At 40.0% G+C, this 22,723-nt stretch overlaps 3 protein-coding genes and 1 long non-coding RNA gene across 19 annotated transcripts in view; 2 read left to right on the forward strand and 2 right to left on the reverse strand.

Moving 5' to 3' along the window:
* The window catches only part of camk2d2 (calcium/calmodulin-dependent protein kinase (CaM kinase) II delta 2), a 33,763-nt gene extending 22,660 nt beyond the window's left edge, over positions 1–11,103 (reverse strand). For 4 of the 14 annotated variants that reach the window (XM_071503977.1, XM_071503972.1, XM_071503976.1 and 1 more), the window contains exons 1-2: positions 9,633–11,099; positions 6,530–6,624 (exon numbers count right to left, since the gene is read on the reverse strand). In XM_071503977.1, coding sequence (XP_071360078.1) covers positions 6,530–6,624; positions 9,633–9,694 — 157 coding nt within the window. In that variant the 5' untranslated portion in view covers positions 9,695–11,099. Of the gene's footprint in view, positions 1–6,529; positions 6,625–9,632 lie in introns of all 14 variants that reach the window. The other 10 variants (XM_071503979.1, XM_071503974.1, XM_071503978.1 and 7 more) reach the window with 4 other exon arrangements.
* On the forward strand, positions 5,184–15,161 carry LOC139636173 (uncharacterized). Its single transcript, XR_011694352.1, has 3 exons — positions 5,184–5,502; positions 11,116–11,382; positions 14,916–15,161. It is a non-coding gene; the product is annotated as an uncharacterized lncRNA (long non-coding RNA).
* cxcl8a (chemokine (C-X-C motif) ligand 8a) lies at positions 13,640–14,934 on the reverse strand. Of its 2 annotated transcripts, none has more exons than XM_071503984.1 (4): positions 14,696–14,934; positions 14,451–14,583; positions 14,211–14,297; positions 13,640–14,075 (listed from the first exon to the last, which is right to left on the reverse strand). In XM_071503984.1, the coding sequence occupies exons 1-4, from the start codon at positions 14,760–14,762 to the stop codon at positions 14,066–14,068; spliced, it is 297 nt and encodes a 98-aa protein (XP_071360085.1). In that variant the 5' UTR covers positions 14,763–14,934; the 3' UTR covers positions 13,640–14,065. The 2 variants fall into 2 exon arrangements, with proteins under 2 accessions (XP_071360085.1, XP_071360084.1); XM_071503983.1 differs by having other exon boundaries at positions 13,640–14,078; positions 14,696–14,932.
* Positions 15,162–18,675: 3,514 nt separating the features above from the next.
* LOC139636172 (interleukin-8-like) lies at positions 18,676–21,134 on the forward strand. Of its 2 annotated transcripts, none has more exons than XM_071503986.1 (4): positions 18,676–18,825; positions 18,984–19,116; positions 19,296–19,382; positions 19,984–21,134. In XM_071503986.1, the coding sequence occupies exons 1-4, from the start codon at positions 18,774–18,776 to the stop codon at positions 19,994–19,996; spliced, it is 285 nt and encodes a 94-aa protein (XP_071360087.1). In that variant the 5' UTR covers positions 18,676–18,773; the 3' UTR covers positions 19,997–21,134. The 2 variants fall into 2 exon arrangements, with proteins under 2 accessions (XP_071360087.1, XP_071360086.1); XM_071503985.1 differs by having other exon boundaries at positions 19,296–19,377.
* The last annotated feature ends 1,589 nt before the right edge of the window (positions 21,135–22,723 follow it).

Below are 22,723 nucleotides of genomic sequence, written 5' to 3' on the forward strand. Positions count from 1 at the left end.
ACTTGTGATAGGCACAATTCGATCAAACTGTTTAAACAATCAATAATTTAATTGACAATGAGAACAAACCTCAGTTGACAGCCTAAACCTAATCCACACACAAATTCACCCACCATACACACTGCAACAGGGTGCTGCAATTGCTCTGCCTCAATTTAATTAAGAGTTTTAATTAAAAAGATGTAGTGGGTTGAATGTAACATCCTCTGCGGCCAGCGGCTAAGTAGTCCTCCTCCATACGTTTCCATTCTACCCCCCGCAGAACCCAGGGGTCTAATGAAACCATTCAGGACACAGAAACACCGTCACCCTCCGCTGGTTCCCAACAGAGGAAGAATTATGAGACTGATAACTCCCTTGCTTTCTCCTCTAAGGAGAAACAAAAGGTGGCTGGTGTCAGAGATAAAACTGCCCCTGGAGTATTGCTGGGAGTCTCATAACATACACTAATGCCAGCCTTTATCTTATCCAGTGTAATACAGACACACACATTAGACTAATATGTTAAAGTGCTATAATCTGAGAGCCAAGAGAATGAAACAGACACATTTCTAATCATATATTCTATATATGAACAAAAAGCAACACATTTAAATGCAGAGATGAAGCCCACCTGTGCAAGGGGTTCATTACTATGATTATGGCTACATTACTGAGGTAAAATTTAGTGTATGTGGTGCAGCTGCAGAGCACTGAGAGTATAACCAGTTCTTCTTGAGAATATCCTGTTTGCTATTTAAACAGCAGTAATAAATGTTCCCTAACTTAATAAATAGAAAAAAAGGCAGATCACTAACAAGAGCTGGCATAGCAACCTGCAAAGCTTTCTCTGTACAGAAGTCAAATAGCCTACATCGCTTAATATATGCAACTATATGTACATTAAGTGTGCAAACAGCATAACATTGTTGCTCTTAGTACTTACAGGAAAACACCACCTTGTTCACATCTACTTGTTCCTGCATTTACCCACAATGCCTTCCAACAAACCCCTAGAGATGTGCCCGAGTTTTCCATCCAGCTTTGTCTTTTACATAAAGGTGGGGAAAGAAATAATGTAATGAGAGTACGATGTTGCTCCTACTCTACATTCCCTGCCTACTTTAGTCAGGAAAATTGGTATCTCTAACTCTTCTGCTTCTGATTTTGGTCCGCAAGATTTTGGAGCACCAGCGCAAAATTGGACGTCTGAAAAGAAGAAGTTGTGAAGTAGTACTGACAATCAAATCTGATATCTCCAGGTGATGCTTTAGAAATAGAAAATGTTTTTGCAGCCTTATGGCAGCCGTGCCTAGATGCATCCATCTCCATCTGTTCAAATGTTTAGTGAAACAGAAATGTAAGACACATCATTATTGTATTTAAAGTTGATTTCACTTTGATAATCACTTTAATGAGTGCTCATACTCTTTATGTGGTTCTGCTGGGAAACGAATACAAAGCACACAAAAACACATTTGTCTATGTATCTTTTAACAAACAGAAATCTGATCTTTTTCTCATTCGTCAGTTTTGATAGCAGTGCTATCTGTGGCCTATAAATGTATCCTATCGCTCTGTTTCATAGATGTTTCTTGTTTCACAGTTGAGCAGGTCTGATAAAGACTGCAATGCCATGAATTGCAAACACTCGAGCAGGGAGACCAGACTTAGGATTTTCATTATGAAACTCACAGACTGGTTTTACTGCAAGGACGGCAGAGAAGATGTGAGGAGGAAAGCAGAGGAGGGAGGACAGAGCAGGAGAAGATTGATATGGACGAAAAGGGTAAATCATGAAGATTTAAAAATAACACGTTGAAAAGGACATACAAAAGGCAGAGTGAAAAAAGTGAGAGAGAAAGAGGTGGGAGAAGACAGAGGCAGATGCACTACTCTGTAATTAAGAATGCCCTTGCTTTCTGCAGAGTCCATTACCCTTGTTAGTTGTACTGAAGGTTCTTTCCGGGCTGAAAAATCAATCGTTTTTATATCAAACCTTGACATTTTAAAAATGCAAGAGCTGCAGTTTTGATTACAGCTTACATTATTACCAAAGTTCTAAGAGCTGAAAGTTTTATCTGGTGACTGCTGGTTTTGTCTGCTGAACCTTTCACTGAAGAGGATTAGTGTTAAAAACTACAAAATGAAACTTGAGCCTTTTGTCTGATTAGTGTTCTCTACATGTCTCACTATACAATTTATTACTATCTATTTATTGGCCAAGAAACACCAGAACACCATTCTGTATGGCATCCATAATGAGTGGTCTTTTTCTAGGTACAGTAAACAATCCAGCAGATTATATCCCATCGTTTCCAGGCAGGGATTTCACGGGTAGCTCGGTGACGGTCAAGTGCAAATGACAAAAATCTCTCAGTCGAGCTTTTAAGCACATCACGTCATTGTTTAAGGGCTGTGAAGTCGCTTGTTTTGTCAGTCTGTGACGCTAACGTCATCTTGGATTGCTGCAGAGTGAAAGTGTTCAGGTATCAGTCAGGTGTCGTTAAGCCACATGGTTCATTCTTGACCTTAAAAATAGCAGTTTGACATTTTAAAAAAAGCGTTCAGCTGCATCATCTAATGGGCTTTATCAGCGATATCAGTCATTTGCTCAGTTGTCATGGAGATGGTTCAGCTGTCATCATTGAACAAACTCTGTCTGCTGGAGAGGATGGATCTGCTGATATGAGATGTTGCTGAAAGCTTTGTAAGGAAATCTAGAAAGAGGACCTTGATTTAAGAAGTGTTTGTCAATCTCATATGTGATGCAATATCTTACTAAATGTGAGCTGTTTTGAGCAGTTTTTCTACAGAGAAGCCACAGGAAGTTTACTTTGACACTGACATTTCCCTGACTGATTGATTTGAAAAGGAGAAGGGAGGACTGATTTCAAGCAACCAAATCATTTAATCTGATTCTTTTACAGAAACTGTCATTCAGCTTGGGGTAGCTGTCAAAGACTTTGTATATCACTATAAAGTGCTTGGAGTTTAATTGATAATGCAAAAAATAAAAATAAAAATAGGCCTAAATAAAATCAAAACTTTTTTAAGATTATTAGTTAGAAAAATTGGAATCAGATACAAGTTTCATGCCACAAGTTCTTTACACTGAAAAATCTACATTACACACACACAAATACTAGGCCTGTAGAAGCACACACACACACACACACACTCATTCTACAGTTACAGGTTCAGCCTCATGTGTTTTACCTCCTTGGTGCACCTGATTGGTGAGCATCGACTGAAACCAAAAACCTGACTCCTTAAAGAGATATATTTTCAATACTGTGTGTGCCTGTGTGTGAGATAGGGAGAGCGATAGAGAGACCCAGAGTGTAAGAATGGCCAACATTTATTTTTAGCCCTCAAGTACCCAGTGAGTCATGTGATCCCCCTTCTTCTCACTGATCCCTCCTTCCTTCCCTACCCTCCCATTTCGCTGTCTCTCTCCCACAATCACATCTCTCCCTCTCTCTCCTCTCCCTCCTTCCTTTCACTTCAAAGTGAGGCAAAACAGTGTCACAGTGACTGGGAGAAACCCAGGAATGAAAATGACAAAAGAGGGAGGGGAAAGGAGGAGGAAAGACAAATCTTTATCTCGCCTAACGAGAGAAAGCAAGAGAAGGGGAATGATATGCAAAGAGACAGCAGGCACACATACTGTACAAACATATATTAGTATATATCTGTATATGTATGTGTAACGCTGAGGCAGACTTGCTTAGACCTTGGCAACAGCTATCATGTCCGTTACCATGACACCTCCACATTACAAAAAGAACAATGGCACACCCCAATTACTGCAGACACTGTCCACTCCGAAGGAGGGTCAGTTTCGATTCAGTGGACTGGAATGACATCAAGCCAGGAACAATAATGATGATGATGATGATGATGCAGTCTCTGCAGAACTGATGACGTTATCAACATGGTTCACTTCCAGTGAATTAGAGATAAGAATCCAGCTAAGAAAATCTTTGTTTTGATTTTTCCCTCCTAGTGAATGCAGCTATATTTATTCACCTTGTGTCACTCCCACAGTGCAATGCAATATTTACACAGCTGCCCTTTTTTATGCCTTTTTTTTAATTCAAAACATCTTGATTGTAATGGATTCAACCCTGCAAATGTATCCAACTGTTAAGACAAGCTTGAAAGGGTCACATAGCCAGCAACAAGGCAAGTGCACAGATACACAAACAAGGACACTCACATGCACAAACACACGCACACAAACAGATGAGGGATAACAGACACACAAGCACATGCACACAGCACATCACAAGCAAATACAAAGTGACAAAAGATAGAAGACAGAGTTATAGTGACAGGACACTGAAGCATGCATGAAGGGAGAGGACAAATATTCAAGTGCTGTGAGGGATGCATGCACGCACACACACACACGCACACGCACTTAAGTGTTGACTTTCCAGTCTCTCTTTCTCTGATTATCTGTCTCTCTCCCTCTGCTTCCCATCCTTTTTTCCTCTCTCTCTCTCTCTACTGCTTCCTTTCATTCACTGATACATCTGCTACTCTTAATGAAATGCTGCATAATCAGGATTGCAGATTGCAGGACTTTGACTGGTCCTATAGGCGAATTGCACACGTGTGAATAGGCATGACCAGAAACACCAAACACACACAGTGCCATGATCTGCCCGCATCCCAGCCACCAATCCAACCCTAAACCTCTTTCGATTATATATACTCACACACACACATGCACTTGCATAGGCAAACACACACACACACAGTGGTAGAGTGGGGTTGGGGGAAGGTCATGATCCTGCCAGAGAGAAGGGAATCAGAGTTGCAATTCTAGAGCTTATCGCTGAAAGAGGGTAAGACCATATCTGACACGCCAGCATGCACGGTATGTAAACCTCAATACACACAAACACACACAGGAAAGAGAGAGACAGAGAGAGAGAGTGTGTGTGTGCGTATATGTGTGTGTGTGTGTGTGTGTGTGTATGTGTGTATTTGAACCCACAGACCCACATGCATATGCGGTGAGATAACCCTTTGCAGTATTTTTGGAAAATCTATCCCAGCATGCAAGTGGTGAGACACTGATCCGTCTGCCGAGGTGTCTATTACCGACACTGCACTCAGCAAGCGGGAAGGTCAGCATGGGCAGAAGAGAGACAGAAAAGGGAAAGAGCAAAGGATTGGTGACGGAAGAGAGAGGAAAGCAGGCAGAGAAGACACACAGCATGAGGGGAGGAAAGAAAGGAAGAGATAAGGAACAGCAATGGAGGAGGGAGGGCTGGGATAGATGGTGAGGTATTAGTGGGTAGAAGGACATGGTGAGAAATATTAACAGCATCTTGTAAATCACAAAAAAAGAGAGAAGAGAGAAAGAGAGAAAAGAGAGAACAGATATGAAAGAGGGAGAAAAAGGAAATGCAAAATAGGGAAGGAGAGTAAATGCACAAGAGCAGAGAAGATGGAGAGGGAGGATGCTGAGGAGGAGGGACACTGGGAGCTGCTGGAAAGGAATGAAAGGTAAAATACTGCAAAGGGGGGGAGGGGGTTGCTTGTTAATACACACATAGTACAGCACTATAACAAACCATAAATTCGCATCATCAAATCAAACTGTAGGCAGTGACGCAACATGTGCAAAACATTCAAGGTAACTTCCAAAACATTGTAAACAATTTAATTTCAGTTTCAACACATCTACACATGCCTGACTCTTTGTGTGGTGCGACAGCAGTCATTGGTTATCACAGGCAAGCAAACACTGACAAAGCACGCTGTTGGCTGAAGACGAGGAGGAACAGAAAAAGGCACAACACACCATTGGCTAGTAATCACGAATATGCTTTTGGCGGTTCCTGGGTCATTCGTGTGCTTGCACGTGCACGTATGTGGGTGTGTGTGTATAAGCTAGTGTGTGTATGTGTGTGTGTGAATATGTGTGTGGGTCCCCAGCCTGAAGCAACCAGGCCAGTGGCTACAATTACAGTGACGGATGTGAAAGAACTGGGTCGGCTTCGCAAGAGATCTGCCCCTGGGACGACAAGACCAGCCAGAGCCCTGAATCAATACGCAACACATGCACACACACACACACACGAGGTTGCATGTGACAAACTATTACAAAGAAACCAAAGGACAGATATGAATAACACAAAAAGGGGCACGTACTACATGGAACAAAAAATGCAAGCAAGGCGATCAGCTGACATATTTTTCTTCTTTTCTTCTGCAAACACAGTAAAAACCTAACCAACCAAAATCCAGATGAGTCTCCGCCCCTGTGTCCCTGTCTCACTCACTGACTTTCACTCACTCACACACACACACACACACACACACACACACATAAACTTGTTCTCAAAGCCCCAAAGCCTGTTTCAGGGGCAGTCATGTTCACAGCTCATCCACACATAACTCTGTGACACTCGGGGCAAGTTTTTTTTTTTTTTTTTTTTTTTTTTTCCCTCTGCTCATGTGTGGTGTGTGCCTCTATATGTGTGTGTTGTGTATTTCTGTGCATGTTTACATGTGTGTCTGTGTTTCCTACCTCTGGCAGAAAGCTTCTTGGTGTTGATGATTTTGGCAGCATACTCCTGTCCAGAGGAAATCTTCACGCACCTCCTGACCACAGAGAATGCGCCCCTGAAATGAACACACAGACAGGGAGATGCGTATTAGTGTATTCAAAAAGGTATACCAGGCTCAGAAAAGTGTGTCTTCTTCTAAAAAGCCTGAACCAGATACTACAGATCAAAAAAGGTCTGGCTTCTCCTTTTAAATTTGCCACTAATGGGGGCCTGTGTCAAATTATCATTTTGCAGTTTATGACTACTAGTCTGGAGGGAGATGTTTCCATGGTAACTTATTTAAAGCTGTTTCATAAAAAAGGGTTTTCTGATTTACTGAAGTAAACCAGGGTTAACAAATATTCTTGCTTTGTGAAATAGTCCTCAGATGGCATAGATGACTAATTACAAATGTGGTTGAGCTCAGATTTGATCTTTTACAGTTACAGTTTATTTTCACATAAATATACACAACAGTGTAGATGCAGTACCAATGCAGCACACAAACCCACTCACACACCACACCTACAGTACACATTGTCCTCATCACTACAGGAGACCACTAACACCAAACAAACATGCCTACCAGCCCACTATTGTTTCAGCTGTGTTTCAGTGTTTCAGGCACATGTATGAAGATCAAAAAACTAGGTCAGCTATATTTGAGGGAGGAGAAGAGCAGAGTGCTGCATCTCTCATCTCTAAATGCAACCATGGAGCGGTCCGCCTCAGCTCAAATCCACTCAGCTCTGCAGCCGTGCAGGCCGCTTTACTATTCAACCTCCATCTCTGTCTGTGTGCATGCCTCTTCTTTCAGACAGAATCTGTTCACCTCCGCAGCAAAATCCTGTCAAGCTCCAGACAAAGATATCACAAACAGTTAGAAAGCACATGGATAGAGACAAGAGACAGACAAAGCTGAGAATGCTCATTACCTTAAATGAACCCTGTTCTTTCACTTACTTCACTTCTAAAATGTGACAACTGTAGCATGATGTTATACCGCACAGTGTTATATCATTTAGTTACAATATGAGAAATAACTGAAGCTTTGTGCCAATGTAATCACTAGCTACTGCTATGTATATAGCAATGTGTATCATGACCATGTTATCTAACATCCTCTGGACTGAGCAGCTTGCCACTGAAGCTTACCTCTAATTTATAAGGGATTTGCTAAAGGAAATGATCATAGCATAACATGTTACATAAGAACTTCACTTGACTATCCTGCATAGTGTGCAGCATGGAACTGTGAAATGTATTTGTTAACTGCATCTGTTAAATGAGGCCGTACAGTCCTGTGTGACAGAACACAAAATAACAGCGCAGTTAAAGTACCTGTGCTTTTGTGTTTCAAAGTAAAGGCATGCTAACCACAGCAAGGTGCGGTGTTATCAGCCAGACCATCTGCGTTGAGGAAGGATGTGTTTTTTCAAGCAAAGTCAAACATGGTTCCAAAATTAGATGGCTTACACTGTACATGACTAGCTTGGAACATCTTATTCTGTAATTACATAAAAATGCTTCACAAAGATAAAAACATCTTTTGCACAGGGATGCAACAAAGGAGTTCATTGGTGAACAAAGGTCATCAACTGATGTGAGACTAAATATCACCATCTTGAGGACATTTTTTTTTAAATAGCCATTTGATATTTCCATTTTGCAAATGGTGATATGTTTAAGAAATCTAAATGACTTTTTTTCCCCTTTAATTTAACTGAAAATCACTGAAAATGTAAAGTATGCCATGATCACTTAAGAGCTGAATCTGAATTTATCTTTATGTATCTATCTTTTATGACACCCCCTTATTGACTTTTCCAACATTTTACAGCAGGTCTTTGGGACAATAATTTCATAGTGATTGAAACATCAACAATATCCAGGTATTTGGTCAAAAACAATGTGGCATTTCCATCCTATCAGTAGCCTACAGCTGGTCTACTGTATGTGAGTATGAGGGAAAATGGTGCTGCACACAGTAAGGGGATCAGGTGAGTTAAAAGGTACTATAAAAGCAATATGGCTGCATTATTAATGACAGATGGTGTAAGATGAACACGGGATAGCATCATAAAGACAGGGGGCTGAGGCTGCAGAGGAGATTTCCTCTTCCTCACTCGGAACACAGGCTTCCATGGGGGGGGGGAGATCAATTCCTCCAGTGAGTGGCAGACAGTAGATAACTGGGAATACACTTATATCCACTGTGTCTCTCTCTCTGCTTTGGCTGAATGTCAACCTAGGCTGCAGACATCTGGGACTGTGTACACTGGCCACAGGGTGCTGGGCAAACTGTAGGTCAAGGCATTGCATGACCACATAAATAGACCACATACAGACATGCATGTGAACCTAGACTCACGCTCTTTAAAACGGGTGCAATACACATCCATGAGCTCGCACACACACGCAGGTGCGTGCGGATCTTTCTCTCCCATTCTCCCTCTCAGAGGTGAGGAATTCCCTGCCTGTGTCTGATAATTGACCGCAGCTCGGTGCTTGGCTGGGGAATGTGTCATCGCTGGGGAATGTGTCATCGCCGACTACATGCTGTCGCATTACAGAGTGTGTATTTCTGTCACGCTGGGGGCGGGTGGATGGGGGTTATAGAGGGAGGAGGTGGGTTACCAAATCTCACCATTTCACACACCCCGATGCATTTCACCCCGGTTCAATTTACAACCCGGGACCTCTTCGCCCTCCTGTAGCGCCCCAAATGTCTGAGCGGCTGCACAGGATGGAGGCGAATGACGACACGATCGACTCAACATCTTCTTTCGTAATCACAAAACGTAAATCGGGGCTGCAAATGTGGGATTAAAACAAATAGGATGCCACCTCACAGGCCTGCATGATAGCCTACATGATAGCGTATTTAGCCACCCCGCATCATATGTTTCACTATCAGCTGCGCGCACACTCGCAGAAAAAAACGCACAGACACACAAGAGCCCGGAATCTGCGTCCTTAAGCCAAGGCGGCCTATTACATAACAGGCTGACATTTCATACAGGGATGATGCCGGATGATTAAAAAAAAAAAAAAAAAAAAAAAAAAAAAAACATGCTTCCTTACTTCCCCAGCTCCTCGAACAGCTGATATTCGTCGGTAAATCTCGTGCAAATCGTTAACGCCATCCTGAAGGAGTTGCCAAGGGGGGGGTGTGTGGAGAAGCGGATAAGGTGCACCACTCACAAACAGTATCCACCACACACAGTCGTCAGCACCGCCCGGTTTTGTCGTGGACCTGCGAGCCAAACGGAGGGATTCATGCACAGCTCAAGCGCATCGGCGAGCGCTCTGGTGGGATGACTTCTGCGGCAAAACACTGCCTGCGCGAAAGCTTCAGTCTGGGCGAGGGGGGCTTCCGGCGGTGTTGTTTGCTCGTTCCTTATTTTCTTCACATGCAGCAGTTTGTCACAGCTCGTGGACGCAGCATTTTGTGTGCATGTCGGCTTCTGGTGCGTGTCCGTCCAGCGCTGAGTGTTGTCTCCCTGCGCGCCTCAGACGCCGCACTACCGCACCTACCCCCGGCTGTGGGCTCAGTCCCGCCCCTTTGCCTGCATCCTCACGCAAGCCAAAAACAACAACAACAACAACAACAACAACAACAACAACAACAACAACAAAAACAACAACAACAACAATAATAATAATAATAATAATAATATCAATAATGATAATAACAGTGGTATTGTAAATATTAACAATAGTACCATATGGGTTATAGGCTACATGTGTATTTTAATGTATCCCACCTTTAAAGGAGCCACCATCCCGAAAAGAAAATGACCTGATTGTTTATTTAAAATGAAATTCACCAAGAACACACACACAGAACCAAACTATAGTTATTGTTTTTTCAAGGCTGTAGAAGATGTAATTAGTTGGATTAATGATCAGTTTTCTTACAATGATTGGTTTGTTGTGAAGCACCAGCAGCAGCACGTGTGTGCGAATATTTGCGAATCACAGAAAAGTCGGTACATAATTCATGTCTTAGGAACTCACCTGACGTGAAGTGCTTTGACTTGAAGTCATGAATTGAATTAATAGGCTGTATTGTTCAGTAAATTCATTCAAGTTTCTAAACAAATATAATCACCATATAAGCAGACCTCACGGCATGCACTGTTCGAGAGTTTAAACTCCGCAGAGATCTTCTTTTTGTACTTTTAAGTAAACAGACATGACAGAAACTTGGTTTGTCTGTGACATGTTCCCCAAACAAGTTCCCCAGATGAGGCTTATACTGAACCTGGGGTATGTCTTAATGTGTCCCCTTATACCTATATACTTTTAAGTATAGCTTTAATGAGTGTGGCTTAACATTGGCTTAGTTTGTGCTAAGGACTATGGAGTCCTGAACTATGGTAAGTAAGCCTAGATGAGAACACCTGGGTAAAGCCACATACAAGCATATGCTGTTGGTTTACTGGTGCTCATCAGCTCCTCGGTCAGATACTTTTGGTAAATACATTCCACTGTCTGTGTCAATCTTGAAGCTTCTTTCATTCTAAGGACCATATGAGTTTATATGTACTTTCTCTTTTTCCAGAGTAAAGGAATCTGAACAGTTTGGAAAAGCCGGTGCACAGTGAGTGTGGACCCTCCACAATGGCTGAAGATGGTGCCCCCACCTTTTAGCAGAGAACAAAAAAAAAAAAAAGACCATGCTGGAAAAGTTAGCCAGAGAAAATGAAACATCTGAGGGGAGAAGATAAGATGAGAATGAGAATTCTTCATGTTGAATTGGATATGAATTTGGAGGAGAGAGCTGTGATCCCAGTAATGAGACAGATTACCAACCACGGTGAACAATGTGGTAGGTAAAATAAATAAATAAATGTTTCATCATCTGGAAATTCATGAATGTGTGTATTTTAATTACCACTAACTACACATTTAATAAGCCTTGATTTAGTTACTCATTTAACACAGAACAGATGTTATCAAAGCAAAAATGTTTGCCTCAGCCATTGGCACATCTGCTTGATCTTAATCTTCCACTGGAGGATCAGGACAGCAATGTTGCATCAGTTAGTGGTGCAGCGCAGATGTAGCAATAATCACAACGCAGCATTTTCTTGGCTTGAAACAAAGTGTACTGTGTAAATACTGGAACAGATTTTTCCATACACTTACATATGCTCAACCATTCCTCTATAGTGCAGGTATGAGCTCTATTTGCTGTTCATCTGTTGTGGGCCAACATTTATGTATGGAATGAATAAGAAGTTAGTCTGAGCTTATCCACTGTCACAAGGTAGTAGTACCCTATGTTATCCTGTCTGCACAACTAAATTAGGAGTGCATACCGGTCCTTATCCAAACTTTGTGAACTATTCTACAGTTGCTTCACTTGCATTATACAAATCACTGTGGAAGAAATCTGGTAAAACTAGCATTTATGACCACAACATTTTTTAAGAGTTATGTAAATCTGTGTGTCTAATTTATCAAATGTATCAAGAAACAGCTGCAAAGTGGAATTTCTTCAGGGATATCATCTCCAATGCACTTTCCTTGTGCTCATGTAAGCAGTCTCAAAAAGTTATGTTGTCAAAGTAATTTAATGAATTACGCCTGTCCACAAGTCCTCAACTTGCTCGCCTCTGTAGTGCATGCTCGTCTTCATTTAGATATTCCAGATAGTCCAAACAGTATTAAGCAGAAGTTAAACCTGCCTCTGTAAAGCATTTAATTTAATCTTAAATTAAGTCCTAGACTTGCTCTAAGTTTCCCTTTAGTAGTCATCTTCATTTAATACAGAGCAGGTGAAATCCCTGACTACTTTAAGATAAGTCTGTGCAAGTCTCTTTAAATTAAGACGGCTCAAACAGGCATTTTAGTCTGGGACTAATTTCAATTCAATTCAATTCAATTTTATTTGTATAGCGCCAAATCATAATATACATTATCTCAAGGCACTTTACAGGGTAAGGTCAAGACCTTACTTTGTTACAGAGAAAAACCCAACAGTTCCCACAAAGAGCAAGCACTTGGCAACGGGGAGTTGCCAAGTGCTTGGCAGGAAGAAACCTCCAACAGAACCGGGCTCAGGGTGGGCGGCCGTCTGCCTCGATTTTAGGAGGAGAAAAAAAGGGGGCCTAAGCCTTGTCTGTGAAACTGGCCCATTGTCTTTGTAATAAGGGTTGTGAGCTACTGTGCTTCTATGTGGTTTATTCAGTTGCAACTGTACTTAACATCAAATGAAGTTATAATCCATCAAACTAGGAACTGTAAATAAAAACATATATTTGTGACAGTTGTCAGTGTGACTGAACAAGAGTTGTTTCAACTTGAAATTGTAAGTTTATTGAACTTGTTTTCTCAAGTTTAATTTAGAGGTGGGAATCACAGATCACTTCCTGATTCCAGTTACTTCATTCAGTTCAGTTGATATCTCAGCAGCCTGTGATTTACAACAGAGATATGATATCATGATTGTTTTGGTGGCTTTCACGGTCTTTTAATAAGAATACACCTAAATTCACTTAACCCACTTTTTTAAGGCAGAAGGGGAACTTACATTTTGAAGGTGAACCAGCTTCACATTATTTAAAGTGAAACTTTATTTATCCACGTGAGAGTAAACTCAGGGAAAGTCCCTGTGGCAAGATGGTGTAATCATTAAACAGGCAGCATCACATAGTTTAGCTCTGTAATGTTGACTAATATAATGGAACAGTCCAGTAAGGAAGTGCCAAAAGGAAATGAAATTCAGTTGATCCAGGATAAACTTCACTTCTTCATGTGTGTTAAAGAGCTTTTATTGCTAGAATATTATATTATTGTTGCATTATTGGGCAGTAGTAAATATAGTACATGTGAGAATATCTGTCTGATTACAGCGTTAGACTTTACATCAATTGTAAAATTATCAAGTAAATCCTAAGGGAACACATTTGATTTACTGTGAATATTGTTGGTTATTTATAATCCATTATGGCAAAGAAAAAGACAACACATACACTGATAGAGTCTGAAATTCTTGATTGATATTGACAATTTCATGCTTGCAAAGGACATACAGAATAAAAGTATAAATAATAATATGTAAGAAAGACAAAACAAAGCAATTCCATTTTCAACTTCAAGTGACCATTTTTTAATAATTCAATAGGTTAGATACAATAGATACATTACATAAATACAAAAATAAATATGAAAAAAACAACAGAACAAAGAGACAAAAGAAGAGCAATCCAAAATGGATAAGTGCACTACAGGAACAGCCTAAATGGCATCAAAGAGCTGTTGGATACAACATGACAAAGTGGAAAAAATCAAGAACAGACTTAATAAATACCATGTTTGATGCAAACATAACGAGATTATAAATTCCGTTGTCCATTTCAACAGTTGAACAGGACATCAAGTAGTTCCCTACTATTAATATGAATCTAGGGGGATGACTTAGTCATTTGTTCAAACTAATACTTTTGGGTACTTTTCATTTGTCCATAAATGGCTCAGACTCGTGAAAGACATCACTTGCCATCTGCTCAACGTCTTCTGCTGCAGAGAAAAGAAACAAAAAGGAATCATTATTTTTTGTTTCAGAAGTGACCGAAATTTTTTGTCACACCATCCAGTTAAAGTATAATTGTGTCTGTGTGCCCTTATATTGTATGATTCACCGGTACTTACTTGGACAGGATCTTCTCAATCACTCTCTTCACCCAGGGAGCCTCAGGGTCTAAGCAGACCTCTTGGCCTGTCTTTTTCAGAGTGGCACTGCAACAACAAACAAGACGCAGATATGCCATCAGAACAAGTAGACTTTGATGAAAACCTCATGCCAAAGTCAACCAGTGACAACAGCAAAATCTCAAAGTACCAAAAGCATTGCTACCTAGATGAGATGAAGGCTTTGAAATTAGGACTTACATGATCTCTGTTTCCTCGCAGTGAGAGTTGGCAGGAATCAGTTCCACTTTCTCAATGTGGCGGCCAATGGGTTTGCTCTCTGTCTGGATGCAGCGGCAGTGCTGCTCCATTCCCAGGCTTCTCAGACTCATCCCTGTTAGGAGACAGGAGTCACATATGGTCACACAGTGCAACAGTGTTTGCTGGTATCTCTACATGCACTGACTAAAAGAGGGCAATGAAATCAAATAACAAAATAGTCTTACCTTCACTGACAGTCAAGGATGCCAGGAGCACCACCACAGCAATGACAATGACTCTGCTGATCTTCATTTTGCCCGTTGCAAATTCGGTAACAACTAAACTGCTAAAGATAAAAATGACTGAAGCAAAGAAGTAAAGAAGGTGTTTTTAATCTGCTGTATTCTTCTTTTACTTGTTTCTTATTCTTCCCTCTCTCTTCTACCTTTCTTTTCCTTTGCTCAGATGACTCTTCACTCTGCTGTTTGAGTCTAGTGAGGGACAGCTCCTTTTATAGCCACCTCCTGGAAATGAGTCATTTCTCAGGCTACTTCACGTTGCGAAACCTGGGATTGTTGGCGCTCGAGTGGGAATTTACACTGTAAGAAGCAGAATGACATGTGTGATTTATCAAGAGAGATAACTAATGTAGATGTGTCCTTTAGAAATACACGGTGACTAAAAATCTGTAATAAACCAACTGATGTGAAAGGAATGCTTGAGAAAGATTCTTTGCCAATTAAGTATGTGATGTTATTGCTGTTAATGCTGTTTGCACCATTAAACATGAAACAGAGATTGATCAACTGATAACTCATTCACAGATGGCATGTAATAAAATGAACCGTTAGATGCAATCTGTGAATGAGCAGCTGACTAATGTGTTTTGCCATCTAAGATTTCACCCTCAGGCAGGAGGATTTGTTGCACGACACCATTCATGAACATTTGTGTTTCACATAGTCTGAAAACTACTTCTTCAGGAAATAACAAAGAATTTCAAAACACTGCTCCACATGCATTGACATATTTATTGCTGTTAAAGTTCAATAATGGCAAGTCAGTGTGCATTTCACAGGAATAAGAGCTATATAATTACTGAAATTCATCAAGGTGAATACTGTGTACATACAGAAAATGCATACCTGCCTAATGTGCTCTAACATGCTTCACAGAACTTGTTAATGCATTCTTTCTGGTCTATAGAAAGGGATGGGGAGAAAGTTGGTGTATAAGTTTACAACCTGGCAATTTAAATAACAGTTATAATAAATGATTTGTACCTATAAATCCAATGACGAACTTTTTCTGACATTCATGCATCATAGACTAAAAGCACGTTATTGCAAAGTAATGTGACACTCATCAAAGTGCTAGCTCATGCATTTGACACGAGCAAAAGCAAGATGTGCCAAAAACCTCCGAGGACTAAAGCCTGACACAACCTGAACAAGCTCAGACAAGCATCAATCTCACAGCCCTGACGTCACTACATTCACTGTCACAGTGTAGAAGGAAGTATGGGCCAACATCTGACAAGAGGGGCAATTTTGTGGTTTTGGCACTGATGCATCGGTTGTTGTGTCACTTAGATCATACGTGCTGATTGAAAGTTTCTGAACAGGAGAACCATATCCCCTCTTGAACATCCCCTCTTGGTAAAATAGCCATGACAGGCAGCATGTGACCAGCATGGATTAAGAAACATATAACAATTTCCACTTATTGGTTTTCCCCCAGATTTACCCTGGGAGTCCTAATATCAGGTGATTTTTAAAATAGAAAATATAGTGAGAAGAGGCCTGTTTCAGGTCTATGCATTTATGGTATTTCATGTATTTAGGTACATAACAAAAGCAATGGTAAATGATTAAGAACACTTTCATTAGGCTACTGTAACAGAAATGTGAAATTTCATGTTCTAGAACAGGATTAATGTCACACACACACACACACACACACACACATGCACGCAGGCATACCCACACGCGCGCGCACACACACGCACACACAAAAGAGGAAACAAGTAGTGCAACTTCATGGTATTGCAGAGGAAGTACTGTGAAACCTTTTTTGGCAGCATGATACATAGATGTTCAGATATTTCACAACTTCCCCTTGACCTAGGCTAAGACTTTGATGCTGCAGAGAAGAAAACATATAAATATATGTAAATATATCAAACTCAGGCTAAACTCTTATTTGGCCCTACATTGTGATTACAGTTAATGCGTGTTACTATTAATCCAAGAGGGGTTTAATTAAAGACAAATATTGGATGGATTATTATTACATTTTTCAGATGTATGTGGTCTTCAGTAGATGAACTGTAATTTGATCCCCTACATTTTCCTCTAGCACCACCATGATGGAGATCCTTTTTGTTTGGAATCATATGTCTTTGCAAAAGCTGGACGGAAAATCCCAGTGACAATGGGTGATCGACTGACCTTTCAGCAGTAGTGTCATCAGCATGTTGAGGTTTTTAATTATCTAGTGAAATATCTCAATGGAAACTTTTCATCTTACACCATCAGGTCAAAATTTGTCTTTTATTGCTAATTTACATGAAGGAAGTGTTTGCATGAAACAAAAAAAAAAAACAAAAAAAATACCACAAGTATGCATGGAAAATACCAGACCATCGCAAAAAACAAGACAAGAATTGCTTTGCAACTGCTTTAACAGTGGCATTGTCTTAGCAATAAAACAGGGTCTTTAGTCACGTCGGTTTTCAGTTGTTGTTTTTTTCAGCACACCTTAGCATAACGATGCATAGTGCAGTAAGATACTGCGCAGCATTCCATAACAGAGCAGAGTATAGTGTGGTAGAGTATAATATTGTAAAAGTTGCTCTGTCTTTACTCCCATTCTGCCTGATAACATTCACTGCCTTATCATAAAGCAGGGTTTACAAACCAACCATTGGCACATGCTGACGAGTCACCACACACTGATACTGATTACAAAAGACACAGGCGATGGAAAGAAAAGAGGACCTGGGAAAATCAGGAATGAATCATGAACTTGTCATCACCTTTGCCTTTGTGGTTTCTTATTTGTGTTTAAAAGCTTATAGGAATGCTAAAGCATTACTTTGTTGCTTTAGTGGAAACAGGTTCCATTGTAATATGTATACAAAAGGAAAACAATTGGTTTCACTTGAATGAAGACTGGCGGAAGTGACGGCTTACCAAAGGACCCACAAGACAGTCAGTCTCTGTGGTTTTCGGGAAATGTCAGGAGGTTTTTGGATTCATAAATAGCTGGATAACAAATGGGTTGAGGAATAACAGTTTTTTCCCCCTTACCCAAAACTTTGAGTTGGGGTTTCTGTCTGAGGGTGGTTGGTCTTGCAGGAGTTTACATTCCTCTCGTGTAATAGTGTCTGTCTGACATTAAGCATCATGTCAGGACAGGTTTGCTGGCTTGTCATAACCAACAACTACATTACAAATTCAGATGGTACATGCAAATACTTGCAGCACATTTTTACACTGACATTAATAATAAGCAAAAAAAGAAAAAACAAAACAAAGATGCACAAAGATTTCTGCATGTGATTTGTTTGAAGGATAACAGAAGTGAAATTGTTCAGTAGCATTTTCAGGACAAAAACCAAAAGAGGATGTTTCAAAATGCTGATACCCAATCGGATGGAGACATAGACGATGAGAAAGTCTGGTAGTTATTTGATTCCCAGATAATTCTCTGCTGCAGCAATGCTAAGTCAGCTTTACTGGCAGAGCTCACAGAAAATTAAACCTTCATAAGAAAACACTGAAAGATCTTATTTTGTTAGGCACCGATATCCCACTTCCAGATGTCTTCATGTTGTGTGACCTCAGCTTAGCAGCAGAAATAGTAGAAATAAATTTATAGTAGAATGATTCTGCCATGAAAACATCTCAAAAATTGGCTTGATAACTACGCCTGTGCAGCGAGAGGGAACAAAAACAAATAAAAAAAAGAAGAATGAAGAAAAAAATTCTTGTTTAACTTAATACTGTCATTATAGTACCCATAAATCTAAATACCAATGATGAATGAAAATTGCTTCAAATTGGATTACAAGAGAAGTACTAAATCCCTGAATGTGACCCAAAACAATGAATCCTTCAATTATCTGTGTTATAGAAAAAAAAAAACAATTTCCTTGGAATCAGTATGGGAGGGAGAAGGGACAGGAAGAAAAGGGGTTTACAGAGCAGACTTGCATCATAGTTTAGCACTGCAGAGTCAAGAGCTGAGCTTTAACTGTCTGCCAGCTAACTCTAGTTATAAAACTCATACCATATCTCTGACTTCAACTTCAGGGCAGATATGTCCCTCATCATGACTGTGGCACTCCTGGTTCTGCTGACCATTCCTGAGGGTAAGTCTAATCTTTCAATCACTATTAAAATATAAAAATAGTTCTCTTGGAATTTTACACTGCCTCACTTTCTTTGTTACACTCTGTGCCTGTTTGTGATATGCATTTAGATATGCATCTGGATATTGATATCCTTCTCTGACCTCTCACAACTTCAGGCTTCAGCCTTGGGGATCAAGGCATGAGACAGCGATGTCGATGCATCACCACGGTGAAAAATCCCATTGGACGTTACATAAGAAAGGTGCAGGTGAACCCTGCCAGCTCCCACTGCAAAGATATTCAGATTATGTAAGCCCCAGGACCAAAGTTCACCAGTTTTTTTGTTTCATTCATTTTATCATTCAATTCATACTCCAACAGTTGAATGCGGAAGTGATTGAGGTGATTACCTGTGTGTGTATGGGTCTTGTATAACATTATGAGGTGTTATACTGTGTTATGGCTCTAATCTGTCTTTGGTCCTGCAGTGCCACTCTCAAAAAGGATGGGCAACAGATTTGTCTGGACCCTGATGCTCCATGGGTCAAAAAAGTGCTCAGCAAGAGACCAGTTGAGTATGTCCATCTTTGCTGTATTTTTTGTGAATGTGTGAATACATTAACATTAGACTTTATCTGAACCTTCATATTCAGGGGAAGCAGTTGAAAGCAATAGGAGTGCACAGTCTTGGGGCATAAGGCTATTTTGTTACCTTAGGGTCGACTGAAAGGCATCTCTGGCTATCTTATGGTCGTAGAATAATAAGTTATTCCTTGTGTTTACTCACTTAGTCACATTCCAGGAAAATTGAAGTACACAGAAGAAATTATAAGTTGTCACTTCCCTTTTCACTTTCAAGGAAGCTGGTTTATAATAAGATAACTTAACTGGCAAAGGGTTGGGTGAGGCAATTGTTCAATACCAGATGCAGATGCTACATTCCAGTTTACACCCATGCCCCTGTGTAATTCATAAAAACTTCTGTTATTTTTGAAATTCTGATATCATTCTGAAATTCATGAAATTCTGATATGTCCTTGTTATCTATGTAGAGGAGTATAATATCAAGTGCAGACAAGATTACATGCATGTTCCTTTTACAAGCCGAGAAATCTTTTGCATTAACATTAAAAGTTACTCTAAAAAGTGTTTCTTTTTTTTTTTTTTTTTTTTCAGGCAGACACCATGAAAAACAACCCTTAATTAGGGGTCAGGTGGAGAAAGGATACACCATCATCACCACTAAAGTTCAAAGTACATGCATGGATTGAGTTTCTGGAAAAATAATGGGAAAGACTCACGTGGCAGTTGTGATACTCAAGAGGGTGTGCAGAATTCATCTGACCAACTTTTCAATTTCCTGAGTTTCTTGAGAGTGGTGACACAAACCTATATTATCTCTTATCCTATACTATCTAAAGTATATGTTAAACATCATATGTCTACTTGCTTTAAGAGACAGCCTATTTTTCTAAGCAATTTAATTACTTGTATCCAAATAGTATAGCAGGCTAAATGTAAAATTATGTTCCTTATCCTGTAATGCTCAGCAGAATGGAAAAAAAGGGCACAGACTGAACATAAATGAACTTATGTTTCCGTTGGTTTTGAAACATATGAAATTTAGACTTTAATTCTAAAATCTACATGGTAGATATGGTTGATGTCACATCTATCGTAATGGTGGAAATTTGAATGTAAATGGCAAACTTGTTTAATTTGATGTTGTCTATAATATCAAACTTGATGTTTTCAGGTGGGCTCCACATTATTCTCCCCCTGAGGTCAGACAGGATCTCTGCATTTTGTCTTTTGAAGGGGCTTAAAGAATAACTCACCAAATTCTGTTTTAAAAAGCCATGTTTCACAAAAGGTTTGTCTGAAATAGCACCATGTCCCCCACTAAACACTGCTATGTCCATTCACATTTTATATATCCTGCATCATAGAAACAAAAATATTGTCTGATGTCCACTTCACTGTTCTCTGTTAAACATTTACGGTTTTTGAGGAAGTCATTTTGCTGTTTGTGGTGGGGTAAACACAATACAATTTCCTGAAAATACAGGTTGTGTCATGTAGGACAAGGTGCCTGCAGAGTGAGGTTAAATTCTCAGTGGAAGGACACTGCCATCTCTTGGACAAAAGTGCATGCCATCAGGACTAAAATCATTTTCTGGTTGTCAAATGTACACCTTCATTAACAGCTCAAATGACTGAAATCATACTATTTTAGTGCAACATTATTGTAACATTGTATCATTGTAGCATCTGTCATTGTATCATTTTCAAGAGTCAAATAAACATGCAGCTGTTGCAAAGCTGTACTTGATCACCAAAAGTGCTTGGGACAAAAATGCTTTATTGTTCTTCCCAAACGGGCTGTTGTGCAATCAGCAATGCTTTTCAAAGCCATTTGTCAAATCAGTGCTGTTGCTTCTGCTAAAGGCTACTCAAGAAATGTAGAAGTCACCTGTGGCCTCTCTCTTATATTGCTGCTTATTCAAAAGAAGGTTAAATTAATTTGACTCTTTCTCGTGTTTATTTTTCCTTGATATACATGGTTAAAATTGGTGGAAGTTTTACCATTCCTCAGACAGCCACTTACTGTATCTTTTGCAAAGTATTAGTATTTAGTATAAGTATCTTACCACTTAAAATCTAGTCCACAATTGCCTTAGCTGGCGCTCTGGCCTTAAACTATGCCACTGTGTGTTTATCTTTACAAATTCTTATGATCAGCCGAGCACTATCAAAACACACAGAAGTTGCAAAATCAAGTGGAAATCTGAGAATTTCCAAAGATAAGTCATGCTGGTCACTTCAAATTTGCCACCGCCTTCTGCAGCAATGGGATATTACCTCCAGCAAAAAAGCTGGTTAGGACTTATGAAGCTAGAGGACTTATGAAGAGAGAGGGATGCTGGTGTTCCATTTTTGTAGAAAGGGAAACATGCAAAAGTGCTGATGAAACCGGATTTTCATATTTCCTGGTAACACATGTTAACATTTCCTTTTTTTACTATACACAGATTGCAATGTATTCACAGCACATGTGCAAAAGAAACTGCATTAAACAGACTGTTGAAGAAGTGACATTGTTTGTTACGTGCATCAGCCACATCTACCTTCAGAAAAATCCAGTCCTTGTGTTTCTCTGACATTTCCTTACAGTAAAATAAAATTATATGATAATTATATGGTAATAATTGTAAAGAACAGAAATACATAGAGAAAGTGACAAAGATCATCCAATCCCACTGTAGAATTTGAGTTGGACAAAAGAGGAAACTAAGAGTACCTTGAAACCGTGGATGGAAGTAGAAAAATTGTCTTTAAAGCCAGAACCACAGTCACAGTGCCACAACATTACTGATGAAATAGGCTACAGTGTGTCACAACGATTTTTCTTTTCATTTTTGCCCGTATAACTCTCCTGTTTCTCCAGATCCAGCCACTCCTACCTGTCCTACAATGACCGCAGTGTTCCCACAGTTCCCTGTTGCCTAACCTAACCCTCTTACCCAAATCCTCACCTGTTCCCCTTCATTGGCTTAGTGGTATTTATATAGCCCATTTCCCCTCTTTGATCCCACCACCATTAAGAGCCTTTTTTTTTTCTCTGCCTGACAGTCTGCCATTTGGCAATTGCCCCTTTTGGGTGAATAGCTTTTTCTTTCTGCCTCTGGCCTTGTGTGACCCTTGCTTGGATTCAATCTCAAGTAAACAACTCTGACGTTACTAATCTGTGAGTTGTTTCATGGGGAAAGAACATTGTTTACATTGCTTGGTGTAACAGTCACTGAATTAAATATATCACCATCATCTAGCGCTGTGGGGCAGTTGCAGTTAAGAATGTGAACTGTTGGTCCTTTAAGCCCTCCAAAATCCAAAATCTAGTCATAATAGGCAAGCT

The sequence above is a fragment of the Trachinotus anak genome, unplaced genomic scaffold (assembly GCF_046630095.1).
Source record: "Trachinotus anak isolate AG129_WGS33_773 ecotype Australia unplaced genomic scaffold, CSIRO_AGI_Tana_v1 ptg000019l, whole genome shotgun sequence".
In the NCBI taxonomy this organism is placed as follows: domain Eukaryota; kingdom Metazoa; phylum Chordata; class Actinopteri; order Carangiformes; family Carangidae; genus Trachinotus; species Trachinotus anak.